Source organism: Phodopus roborovskii, unplaced genomic scaffold, assembly GCF_943737965.1.
Source record: "Phodopus roborovskii unplaced genomic scaffold, PHOROB, whole genome shotgun sequence".
Classification (NCBI taxonomy): Eukaryota; Metazoa; Chordata; class Mammalia; order Rodentia; family Cricetidae; genus Phodopus; species Phodopus roborovskii.
Genome location: NW_026126651.1, coordinates 813,037 through 826,401, shown reverse-complemented (window position 1 = coordinate 826,401; position 13,365 = coordinate 813,037). Strand labels below are relative to the sequence as shown.

At 49.3% G+C, this 13,365-nt stretch overlaps 1 protein-coding gene across 1 annotated transcript; it reads right to left on the bottom strand.

The window, feature by feature from the left end:
- Nucleotides 1-977: 977 nt before the first annotated feature.
- Ceacam18 (CEA cell adhesion molecule 18) lies at nucleotides 978-12,232 on the bottom strand. The gene is given in 8 exon segments (XM_051174337.1): nucleotides 978-1,153; nucleotides 1,344-1,523; nucleotides 2,897-3,032; nucleotides 6,554-6,867; nucleotides 8,801-9,032; nucleotides 9,659-9,829; nucleotides 9,832-9,996; nucleotides 12,181-12,232. Coding segments are annotated over 7 exon segments (1,074 nt in total). The 3' UTR covers nucleotides 978-1,153; nucleotides 1,344-1,519.
- Between the last annotated feature and the right edge of the window lie 1,133 nt (nucleotides 12,233-13,365).

Here is a 13,365-nt window from a genome sequence, read left to right as displayed (position 1 = left end):
GTTGTCATAGTCATTATGTTTCTTCACAGAAATAGAACACTGACTCAGACAGACAGGCTCACATATATTCCAGGCTGGCCTAGAACTTGCTATGTAGCTGAAGTTGACCTTGAACTCCCAAGCTTCCTGCTTCCAGCTTCTGAATCCTGGGATCATAGCTATATGCCACATGCTCTCTTAAATATTTATCTATATTTTTCCTTTGTGTGTGTGTGTGTGAGAGAGAGACGCACACACAGAGAGAGACAGAGAATGAGAGAGAGGGGATGACAGAGAGAGACAGAGAGACAGAGAATGAGAGAGAGAGGGGATGACACACACACACACACACACACACACAGAGAGAGAGAGAGAGAGAGAGAGAGAGAGAGAGAGAGAGAGAGAGAGAGAGAAGAGAACCATTCCTGTTGAGTTCTGAAGTGTGGCAGATCCCTTGTAGCTGGAGTTACAGGTGACAATGAGCTGCCCAACACAGGTGGTGGGAACCCAACTCAGGCCCTCTGCAAGAGCAATATGCACTCTCCCTCCAGCCCCTGCCCTGCTCTTTCGGTCTCTGACGTCATCTCTGTGGCTCCGTGGCCTGTCAGATGTAGCTGTGCTTATTCATCTATAACTTAGAAGACACTGGCCTTCCTCATTGGGAAGTCCCTCAGCCAGTGTGTTTCCTAAACCTGCATGTGTGTGAACCCATTCAAGCACTGAACCTAGCATCTTGGGTGTCAGGGAAGGGGCGTGGAGGTCGTGGAGGTGGAGACACCAGCGTAGGGAAGTTCTGGAATTAGAGCCTGTAGTTCTCATGTGACCTTGTCCCAGCTTGGCCAGCTCTGATTGGCAGATGGTGCGATGGTGCTGCTAATGGCCAGGCTGCCTGTGATATCACCCCTCACACCCCTCATCCAGGTCCCACATGGAGTCGTCAATTCATCTGGAAGCCCCCCCCCCTTTTTTTTTTTTTTTTTTTTTTTTTTTTGGCTTCTTCGTCTTACTGAGACTCAGATGATTCCCTCCCCAGAATATTCCTCCAGAGTTACCCTGTGCTGGTCCAGTTCAGCTGGTACCCATGGAAGACTCGTTCTCCCTTGTCTCTCCTTCACCTCCTTGTCTGGCTGCGATGTCTTCTAGGTCTGCCATGAACTCTTATGCCCGGTCTCTCCTGTGGGAAGAAATGAGGGGAGAAGCCACATCGTGTGTTCCTAAAGTCTTGGGAAAGAAACAGATAAAGGGGCCCGACTCTTCCCCTACACAGGTGCCCGTGGAAGAGATGAACCGGGGCTTAACCTCCACGCCCATACTTTTTAATATTAATTTATTTTAACGTCAGAAAGATAATTAGCCTAACCCACCTTCCAAGTATCACTTCTATTGCTGTGATGTAACATCCAGTCCAAAACAACGTAGGGAGGAGAGGGTTTGTCTCAGGTGACAGTCGCAGATGACAGTCATCACTGAGGGAGTCAGGGCTGCAACCTGAAGCAAATCTTCTTTCTGCTCCACACAGTCTGTCATCCGACTGAGAAACTCACCTGCAGCCGAGGGAGACAGCAGAAGTCACGGAGGATGCTGCCTGCTGCTTCCACAGCCTGCTTTCTTTTTCTTTTTGTTTTTCGAGACAGGGTTTCTCTATAGGTTTGGAGGCTGTCTTGGAACTAGCTCCTGTAAACCAGGCTGGTCTCGAACTCACAGAGATCTGCCCACCTCTGCCTCCCAAGTGTTGGGAACAAAGGCATGCACCAGCTCAGTCAGTTTTCTTAAGTATTGTCACCATCATCACCCATCATCACTAGTGGTGCCAACTTTATCACTGTAATTTCTGCAATTTCTGTAATTTCTACAATGCTCCCTATAGGACCACGTGTTAGTGAGAGGTTTAATCCCTATGGTATGGAGAGGTAGGGCCTAGTGAAGGTAACGTAGGTTACTGGAGGGGAGACCATTGAGGGAGGATTGGAAGCCTGGCTCCTTCCCTCCTTTTGCTTTCTGCTTGGCACTGGTCCTGTAGCAGTGTGGGCAACTGACCATGCACTGAAAGTTCTAACACTGTGACCCAAGATTTACCTTCATTTTCATAAGTCAGTAACAGAAAGCTGACTGAAACCATCACCTCTGCCTCCACCATTACCGTCACCACTGTCCACCGCCACTGTGACACCATCATCTCATTATGTATCTCCTAGCAGGCTGGCTTGGAACCCACAGAGACCCACCTGTTCAATACCTCTCAAGTGCTGGGATAAAAGGTGCATGCCAGCATTTCCAGCTAACCCTTAGAGCTTACCATTTCAGCTAGACAGGTGGTTGACCAGTAAGACCCTGGAACACACCTGTCATCACATCCTCTGATACTGGGATTACAGGCACACACTGCCATGAGTGGATTTTACATGGGTGTAGGATATGAATTTAAATCTTCATTCTTCCATAGCAAGAATTTTACCATGTACTATCTCTCCAGCCCCATAACTATTACTAATATTGAATCTCATGCCAGGGTGGCCTTTGGAGTACTTGGAGATATTTTTAGGTATATAAACCACAGTGGCAGTGGGTTTTACTGCTGGCTTCTAATGGTTAGGTGCCAGGGGCAGTGCTCAACACCCTACTATGCATAGGAGAGCCTTACTTGCCATGTCTTACATAACCAACTCTCCCTTAGTACAGGCAGTGCTGAAGGTGAGATGTGGTCCTCTCTGCTGAGAGCATGACTGATCTTCCATCTTTCAACATCTGTCTCCAGCTCCCACATCATGTCTCCATCATGTCTCTATCCCACTCACTACTGGTCCTGGGAGTCTATTTGTCTGCCTCCTATGAACCCTGGTGTCCAGTTCCTGGTCTGTTTCTCCATCTGGCTATGTCTCCTAGTCATAAGGACCCCGTGATGTAGAACAATGGTTACCTGATGTAACGGAATATGATCAGGGTGTAGACCAGGGTTCCATGGATGTAGGCACTTCCCAGGGAAGCCAATGTGATGAGAAATATTACCAAAGATCCTGAGATGTAGAACTCTCTGTGGACATCAGGCAGTGGCCCTGGATGGAGAGGACAACAGGACATCAGTACAACACAGTCATTCAACTCATCCCTCCACCCACTGTCTCAGTTAGAGCATCTTTGGATGTGATAAAATGTCATGACAAAACAAGACTTGGAGAGGAAAGGGTTTATTTTATCTTATATCTATCATGAAGAGAAGTCAGGACAGGGACTCAAGCGGAAACCTGGACACAGGAACAGGCCGTGAGGAGCACTGCTTACTGGCTTGCTCTCCATCATTTGCTTGGCTTGCTTTCTTATAGAACCCAGGATCCCCTGTTGCCCAGGGGTAGCACCACACAGGGGACTGGGCCCTCTCACATCAATCACTGATCAGGAAAATGTCCCACAAGTTTGTCTACAGGCCAGTCTTATGGAGACATTTTCTCTTCCCAGATAAGGCTAGGCTTGTGTAAGCTGACAAGAACCAACCAGCACACACTATAAGCAAAGCACATGTAGGTATCAGGGATTCATCAATAATCAAAATCGATTCCTTGGGACTGTCGAGATAGGTCTGCGTGTGAAGTGCTTGTCAAGCGAGTCCGATGACCTGAGCTCAGTACCTACAACCCATGGGAGGTGGAAGGAGAACCCACTCCACAAAGTTGGTCTTCAACCTTGAGGCGCACTGTGGCGCGCATGGGCACCTCTCCATACACAGACAGCACGAACATACACAATAAAAGTAAAGTAAAACCAAGCCCTGGCCTTCTGTGCTGACAAGCAGGTAAGAGGACGTGATGCTTGATGCTGCCAGCTTGACTGCCATGGACTCACCAACGGGACACCTCTGGGCATGTCTGAGGGCATTTGAGGGGTTTGACGGAGGAGGGAAGAACCACCCCAGGGCTGAGATCCTGGCCTGGATCAGAAGTTAAGCCGAGTATTAACATTCACCCCTCTGCTTCCCGACTGTGGGTACAGTGTGGCCTCACACTCCTGATGCCCTACGTGATGAACTGTGCCTGACACCCACCATCATCACATTGATTTTGTTAGGTTTCTGTTACAGCTGTGATAAGTAACTAATACAGATGCAGACACTGCACGATGGACAGAAATGGCTGACATACTAGTTCCTGAGGATGTGAGTTATGAGGTCAGAAGTGCTGGTTACATGGGGTCATTAACCCACAAAGCACCAACGGCATGCCAGACATTGTGAAAAGGGGCAAGCAGTGAGCTGATGGGTAGCCGGTCTTTGCCTTCCTAAAGCTGAGAGACTTGTGGAGTGGAAAACTCTGAGCTGGGAAGTCTCAGAAGTATGCCATGCTGAACCAGCTCACAGCTTCTCCAGCATGCACAAGCGGGCCGGCCACCTTTGGGACAGTTTTCTATTGTAGAGGGACTTGTCCTGAAAGTGCACATGGGAAAACTGAGTCTGGAAATGGTGGGTGAAATTCCTGCTCCTGGTTCAAATTACTAGCAGGAGCACAGCTCGAATCTGAATCCTTTGAGTCTGGAACATTGTGTATGTGAGTGTGCACAATGTTCACGTGCATGTGTTTGTTCATAGACATGAAAGTCAGAGGTTAACCTAACATTTCATTCTTAAGGTGTTATCCAATGTGGGTTTTTTTTTTCTTATTTTACATATCAATCCCAGTTCCCTCCCATCCTTTCATGCCCCTCACCAACCCCCATCCCATGCCCACCCACTCCACAGGGAGGGTGATGCCTTCCAGGACGGATCATCAAAATCTGTCATTTGGAGTAGGGACTAGGCCCTCCCTCCTGCCTCTAGGTTAAGGGAGCATCCCTCCATGGGGAAAGAGCGCTCAAAGTCCTTTCCTGCACCAGGGATACATCCTGGTTCCACTGTCAGAGTTCCTTACACTGCCCAGGCTTTCTAACTAAGACCCACGTTCAGGGGGTCTGGGTCACCAACGTGGTTTTTTTTTTTTTTTTTTTTTTTTTTTTTTTAAATTACATTTAGTTACTGAAATTACATTTAGTTACTGCCTGTGTATGGAGATCAGAGGAAAAACTTGAGACAGCCACCCCTCTTCTTGTAGAATTGTAAGCTTCTGGGCTTGAACTCAGGTTCTCAGGCTAGGAGGCAAACTAGCCATCTTACTAGTTCACCTTGTTTGTGTGTGTGTGTGTGTGTGTGTGACAGGATCCCACTGTCTATCCTTGCCTGTTGTAGAATTCTCTATATAGACCAGGCTGGCCTCTAACCCTGCTTCTGCCTCCCAAATGCCACAGCATCCCACCTGGCCTCAGTTTTCAAGACAAGCTTTGCCACTGGCCTGGAGCACTCAAAGTGGGCTAGGCGGCTAGCCTGAGAGCTCCAGGTAATCCTCCTGCCTCTGCCCACCCTGGAGCTGGGATCACAAGCACACCGCCACAGCTGACTTTTGCACCCGGGCTCTGGATGCTGAACCCTCCTGTTCACACAGCAAGCCCTTCACGGAGCCAAGCATTCTGCCTGGGCCCCCATTGCTTACTGCCTCTTTCCTTGGCTCTTTCCCTAATTATGCCAATTTCTCTCTTTCTAGCAAATGACTGACCTGTGTGGCTGCTGAGGAGAAAGGGCGGCCTCCCTCATTTGCAAAGTTGCCCCAAGTTCCCGATTTTAAAACCACAAGAAATATCTATTTCTGCAGTATTACCCCACTTTCTCTCCTGGGCGGCACCGAGCTCGGGGAGAAACACAAGGAGGACACTGTGCACTTTCCCACCAGCAGTGGGGTCAGGTACTCAACTCCCTGGCGCGGGGTTTCCTCACTTGTGAATCACTCGCTGTGCCAGGAGGCCAGCACGGGCACACAGGCCAGGACTGTAGCTGCCACTTAGAAAGTAAGTGCCGGCCAGTCTTGTTTCTTGTGGAATTTGCTCTGACTCCAGGACTGGAGACTATGGATGACTGATAGAGTAGGCAGATTTGGACAGGTCCCTAGAGGATGAGGAAGGTATCGCTGAAGGGCTATAGCAGGCCTGAGCATGACAAACATGGCTCTGGCCTTGTCCTTCCTTGCTGAACTGTTAGGTCAGATTTCCACAGCTAGTCACCGAGGCCGAGTCCCTTATTTGGCCGTTCCTCATCCTGAAGCTGACTACAAAGGTCAAGCTGTTCAAAGTATTGATGTCCCACAATCAAAAGCCCCCCTTTGGCTTCCCTACCTAACATGCCCAATTGAAAATTAACACCCCACCCTCACACAGGGCTTCCCCCTTTCCCTTTATAAACCGCCATTTGCCTACGGGCCACATCTGCCTGCTCTCTATCCACACAGCCCTTTGTCCCCCAGGATAAATATCCCTGTCCCTTTCCCTTGTTCCTTTCCCTTCTCCCTCACCCTCTCTCTCTCTGGCTCCTGTCTTTGTCTCCTATTCCTTGCCCTCCGTCCCTCTGGGGCAAATAAATCTCCTTTGCTCTGAGAATATGTCCTGTGCTGACACAGTCCTTTCATGTCACCAGAAGCTGTGAGTGGGGCCTAGCAAGAGAGGGGCCTCCTGACATGGGCACCGCCTAGACAAAAACACTGGAGAGTATGGTGGGTGCACTCACAAGGTGGCTGGATGGTAGCCTCTCTGCAGGAGGCCAGCTGGGTCTCCGGGTTCTCCACAGTGCATCGGTAACTGCTCACTTGCTACCGGGACAGACTGGGGAGGGTCATGCTATCCTCTGAGACACTTAGGAGAGAGCCATTATGGATCCAGTGGTACTTGGGTTCTGGCCTGGAGAAACAGGTACATTCCAGCTGCTGCATACTGGAGCCAGGAACAGCAGTTAGCACACCATGGAAGACATCAGGCCGGGTCCACAGTGATACATAGTCTGGCCCATGTGTAGAGACAGGGCAGGAGACCACAACTATACTTCTGATACCTCTTGGGATGGCATCCCATCCTCTGGACACAAGGTGCCCCACTATGCGCAATGAGCCCACCTCAGGTGAAAACTGAAATACTTCCACTCTGAGTTCTTTTACCTACTGTGGAATAAACTTCGGTAACCCTACACCATAGTAAAAGCAGAAAAAATTCACACTGACTGTGTGAAAGGAAGCAAGCTAAGCTCTGTACATATTTCACACTTGCGTAATCCACAAAACTCATGCCATTTGTCCCAGAAATGATCCATCTTACAGATGCAAATCTCAGAGGAGGGGAAGAGAGTTCAAGTTCCCTGTCCATACAATGGCAGCAAGTAGCTGGGGGCTTAGCTACAGTCTAGGGAGTCCAGTCGTAGTTCCAGACTGAAACCCATAAATGCTAGCATGGAGGCCAGAGCTTGTCTATCCTCCTGTAAATTAGTTTCCTCCAGATGGTGCCATAGCCTTCATTTTAGGGAACAGGGAGACCACTGAGCAGTTCCTAACGAAAATGTCAAAATCTCTGATTATGACTTTCAGTTGAAAATAAATGTAAAGACAGTTCTGAGTTTCTATCTGTTCCTCATATTTGTCGTTGCTGTTGGGCTTGGGATCATGTGGCTTCATGCATTCCAGACAGGCACTCCACTACTGAGCTGTCCCCCAGCCCCTCATTGGGGATTCTGGTCTGGGACTCTATCACTCACTGTAACCCACGCCATGACTCAGTTCTTAACTACAACTTGTTCCTGAGAGGAGTATAATCTGTGCAACCAGAGCAAGAATAAAAACGAAGGCGATTTTCCTAAATTCAGAAGAAAAGAACAAAGTCATTGAACAGACCTGAAGGTTTCAGAGAGTTAATAACTAAATACTAATCTAGACATAATTGGGGAGGAAGAGATGGCTCAGTAGCCAAGAGTGCTTGTTGTTCGTACAAGGGACCTGAGCTTGGTTCCCACACACATAGTTCATAACTGTCTATAATTCCATCTCCAGGGATCTAACACTCTCTTCAGTCTGTTGGTACACACACACACACACACACACACACAGAGAGAGAGAGAGAGAGAGAGAGAGAGAGAGAGAGAGAGAGAGAGTGTATATACTTACACAGATATATACATAAACAGAAGCAAACAAGAAATGTAAACTTGTGATTTAAAAGATTGATTGTAATCTGCTCCTCTCTCTCTCTGTCTCCCTCTCTCTCTCTGGTATGTGTGGTGTATTCATACACATGTGCATGAAGGTGTGGGTGCATACATGACTTACATGTGCAGGTCAGAAGTCAACATCACATTTATTCCTCAATCACTTGAGTCATCTTTATTTTTTTTAATTGAAAAACTTTGTTTTCATACAATATATTCTGATCATGATTTCCTACTCTTCCAACTCCCTCCAGATGCTCCCCACCTCCTTACACACCCAACTCCAGGCCCTTTCTTTTTCTCTCTCTTTAAAAAACAGAGAAAAAAATGAAACAAGCAAACAAGAGCTTTCTGATCTAGTCAGAGTTCATGTGTTCTGGCCAGGCTGGCTGCAGCGAGCCCCGGTGATCAATCTGTGTCTTCCTCCCTGGCCCTGGGTTTACAGGCACACACCACCACACTCAGCATTTATGCAAATGACAGGGTCCCCAATGCTTGTTCACATGCCTCTCTTAAAAAACAAGCAAAGAAAGTGGATCTCAATAAATTCATACTGACCATTTCTAATCTCAGAATAGGGATTACATCCCTCTCCTGAAGTCCAACACCCCATGTAGAGGGCAGTTGTGAACCCACAGAGCTAAATGGCCAGAGCTGGGATTTTTAACCACTCCAAGCGGGCTGCAGGCTGGCTTAGTCTTTCTCAGCAGTGCATACTACGGTCTGCCCCTCTCCCCCTACCCTGCTTCTCTCCCCCTACCCTGTTCACTCAGAGGCCACACTCACTTCTCTGAAGTATTTCTTGGATCTCCTATGGTACACTGAAGATTTCAGCCATAGCTACTGACCCTGTGGACGACCAGAGTCTTGCCATCTGGGGAGACCGTCATGCGGTTATTGACTGAAGTTGGTACAGAATTCACATACCACTTGATGTTGGAGGAGTTGGCAAGACATTTGGCAACCACAGACTCCATGCCTTCCACCAGGACACTGGGTTGTTGAGATGCCCAGAATGCTTCCCAACTCTGGGTGAAGCAGAAGGAATAGGTAAGGCATAGTTTTCAAGCTTTGGGGAATTCTGAAGACACGGCATGGTGAAGAGATGTCAAGAGCTCTAAGATAAGGCAGGTAGAGAAGCCCCAGAACTGACAGACAGGGGCAGAGGAGGGAGGGGTGGGCAGGGCCTGAGTCATTCTGTACCCCAACTGCAATTCTTGGTCGTGAACCGGTGGCCTAATGGTTTTCCCTCTGTGCCTATGTGTGCTGTGTGTTGTATATAGGACGTGTGTTTGTGAGTGAGAGGTGCAAAATCACAGTTACGGGGTAACAATGAAATAAATTTATGGTTGGGGGGGTAACACAACATGAGGAACTGTATTAACGAGTCACAGCGTTACAAAAGTCGAGAGCCAGTGCTCTAAAGGATGGAAGTTCACAACAGTGGGAAATAAAGACTTTTCACGGTTAGACTGAGCCTTGAGAGTGTTGAGGGTCCCATCTCTACAGGAAAGCTAGAGAGCCACTTCCGTGGATCCCAGCGTCCCTTGCAGGCAGCTGAGACCCTGGGCAGTGCGTCCTCCAAGGGATCTCCCTATCAGAGCCCTTAGGACTAGTTCCCTTTTTTGTTGGGGAAATGGTTGCCCTGCCGTCTCTCTTAGACTCTTAGCCAGCCAGACACTCTTTGGGTCATGTTGCCAGTGTCCATCTCAACAGTATAGTAACCTGTGCCATTTAACACTGGCCTCCTGATCACCAGGCAACCTGAATGGGCCATAGTCTCATGACCAGTGTACAGTGGTCCAGGGTGTCGGTATTTAGAGGTTTATAGCTGAAAATCATGTTTCCTGTACTGTTGTCCATGCCCTGGTACTAGCTGTACTCCAGGACATCTTCTGGGACATTTTCTAGGGTCAGAACGGTCCGGTAACTCTCCACTCCTGTGAGTGAGTCTGGGCAAATCCCCCACGCCAGCAAACTGGCTGAGGAAACCGGAGGGAGAGGGGAGAAGAGGGGAAGAGAGAGGGGGAAGGGGAGGGGAGGAGAAGGGGGAGGAGGAAAGTGTAGGGAGAGAGGGTGATCCAGGTAATTCTTTTTACAATTCTGTAACTGTCAGGATTGAATTACAATGTCTCCCACCGGCTCAGTTTGAATAGCTGTTCCCCAGTTGGTGGCGCTATTTTGGGAGGCTGTGGAGTCTTTCAGGGGGCGAGGTCTCAGTGGTGGGAGGGAAGTAGCTCACTATGGGTAAGCCCTTAGCGCTCATCCCCAGCCCCCCTGGTATATGCATGGTGTAATGAGCCTCCGCCATAGCTAAGGCTGCCGTGAGCAGAACGGCTTCAACATGCCTTCCCCCACCCCCAATACGCTGGACTGAAACGCTCCCTCCCCTGCTCCTGCCAGGAATCGCCACAGTGACGCCAAAGCAACTAACACTATAAATTAAGAGTTCCTAGTACACCTGATCTAGAGTTGGCCCATCTTGTAGAGACCTGACTTTGGCTCCCAGCACCTACAGTGGGTTGCTTACAACCTAACTCCAGCTCGGGGGGTCTCCAATGGATACCTGTGTACATATGGTGAATGCATACACTCGAGCACACACATATACACATCAAATAAACAAAAAAAAAATTAATCTCTGAGAGTTTCCGGTTCAGGCATGACCCCGTCTCCTCCGTCCTGTCTTGTTTTCTGTATCTTCTCTCAGCCCACCCCCTCCCTTTGCCACTAACCCTCCAGTCCATTCTTCACATGAGAGCCATGAGGACCTTAATAAAACCTAAGACGTGCCCCTTACTCCTGTGTTCACCAACCTCACCCCCCCACCCCGTACGCTGGTCCCCATTCCTCACATAGACCTGGCTCCACCCCCATTTGCAGCCTCCCTGTGGACTCTCCCTTCGCCCTGATTTCTGATGTCTCCTGACCAGCCTGGGGTTTCCTTCTGGGTTTCCTGGCATCCTGAGATCCCGTACCCCAGCCTTGGCCACTGGGATTTTTAGTTTGAGGACACACCTGTGAGCTCCAGGCAGACAGGGCTTGGCTGTGCCGGTCAGCACTGGGTACAGAGCTCTTTGATGGATGTATAGGGCAGCACCTAGCATGACCATTGTGTGGCGAGGGAGGGGGGATGAATGCAGGGAAGCGTATCTGGGACCGGCACAGTTTTGATTGCAGATCTAAATCCACAGAAGAGGGTGTGCATGGGGTGGCACTGCTACCCCCTTGGATACTAATTGGTGTCCCCTACTCTGTAATGACTGAGGTTTGGCTATGGGGTTAGTAAAAGTGCCTGAGACCCTGTTCCACACTGCAGGGCGAACACTGGCATATTCAAGGCCAGTATCTGTGTGTTAGGGAGCCTAAAGGGTCCTAGAGAAGGAGGGGTTAGAAAGGGACCTAGGCTGGGTAGGAAGGAAATCCAGGCAGCCAGGGGAACCCCAGGGAACAAGAGGTTGCAGGGAGAAGGGTGACGGGAGATGTCATTCTGTATATGTTTCTCATACTGGGTAATAATAAAGCACTGTTGGCCAATAGGAAAGCAAGATAGGAGAGACAAGGAGGAAATAGGAAGTAGTAAGGAGGAGCCAAGATGGAGAGTCTGGAGAGAGCAGGACGTGACAGCCGGCTTCGGGTAAGAAGACCACATGGAAATACATAGATTAACACAAATGGGTTAATACTTAAGACAGAGCTAGCCGATAAGAAAGTAGTAACTGGCCAACAGTATAATATCAAATATAGAGTCTGTGTGTGTTATTTGGGGCTGGCGCGGCACCGAGACAAGACCAGTGGTGGCGGGTGGAAAAACCGTACTTCTTACAGAAGGGTGTCCAAGTGCACCAGTCCACATGGCAGGTAGGTACAACTGCATTTCTCTCTCCCTCTCTCCCCGCCCCCCACGCTCTCCATCTGCACGTGTTCTTGCTGCGGCATGTCTGAGTCTGTGTCTCATCTGTCCGTGTCTCTGTGGGTGAGATATACCCCGATGTGTGTGCTCTCCAAAGTCCTGGTGAGGGGCCTGTCTCCAACTCTCTTCTTCCTGCTGCTTGCATCTTCAGACTTCTGGGTTATGCCCCACACGTCTGTTTCCCACCCCTTCCCAGCTGAGCTCTTGGCTGCCCTCCCCTCAGCCTCAGAAAGAAGATTCTTTCCCCAGTTACCTATAAGGGTAAACCACCTCCAGGGGCTGCAGCTGGGCCTGGAAAAGTCCATGAGCTTCTTCGGTACTCCAGAGCTTGGATGGTTCCACTGCAACATCCCAGCCCTGGCCTCCCCTCTCCAGTGTGGCTTCTAAGATGGACTCTGCCCAGCAGGGAGGGTGGACCCGTAGCAGCCACCTCTTATCTTTACAGTTTTATATTGCCTTTCAGCATTAACTTATCTTACATGTATACTTATTAATATTTTTTTCCTGGCTATGACACCAACACCACCAGCTTCTTGCTAGTTTTCATAAACTGGGAAATACAGAAAAGCAGTTACAAAGGCAAGAGCATCCTGTGTCTGTTGGTTGTTTCATTTTGGTGGTTGTTCCGGCACTGGGGAATGAACACAGGACCTTGCATGCTAGGTAAATGTTCTGCCACTGAGCTATATTCCCAACCACAAGCAGCCCTGTGTGTGTGTGCCAGGGATTGAACCCAGGGCCTTCCGCATCTTTACGTTTTCTTAAACTCTTTCTTTCGAGAGGGAATGCCGCAGTGTGTGCGAAGGCTAGAGAATACACAGGAGTATGTGGGTGCCCTGCCTCACTCGTGGGTGCCAAGCGCTTTTACCTGCCCAATCCTCCTTTCAGCCAAAGACCATTAGGTTTTAATGCTGTGTCTCCTTTCCGTTTCACCCGTTTTCCCTGTGATCAGCCTTTTGATTGCTTTGTCTTGGTTTATGACTATGCTCTTTCTCTCCACAGCATAATTCCCCATGTCACACTCCCCCGTGTTCTTCATCAGGACATTTTTTACTGACTTACTTATTAATTCTACATCCCAACTGCAGCCTCCCCTCCCTCCTCTCCTCCCTCTCCATCCCCCCACCTTCCCTTTCCCCCCTCCCCAATTAACACTTCCTCCTCATTTGCTCAGAAAGGGGCATTGGTGTCAGCAAAGCCTGGCATATCAAGTTGCCTTAAGACGAAGCACCCCACCCACCCACCCACCCACCCACCCATATTCAGGCTGGGCAAGGCAGCACAGCGTGAGGTTCCCAAGAGCCAGCCAAAGCACCAGGGACAGTCCTGCTCCCTCTGTTGTCCCGCCATTTTTAAAGTCCTGTACTAGCTCCACTCAGTGGAAACTTTGTGACATCACACACACACACACACACACACACACACACACACACACACA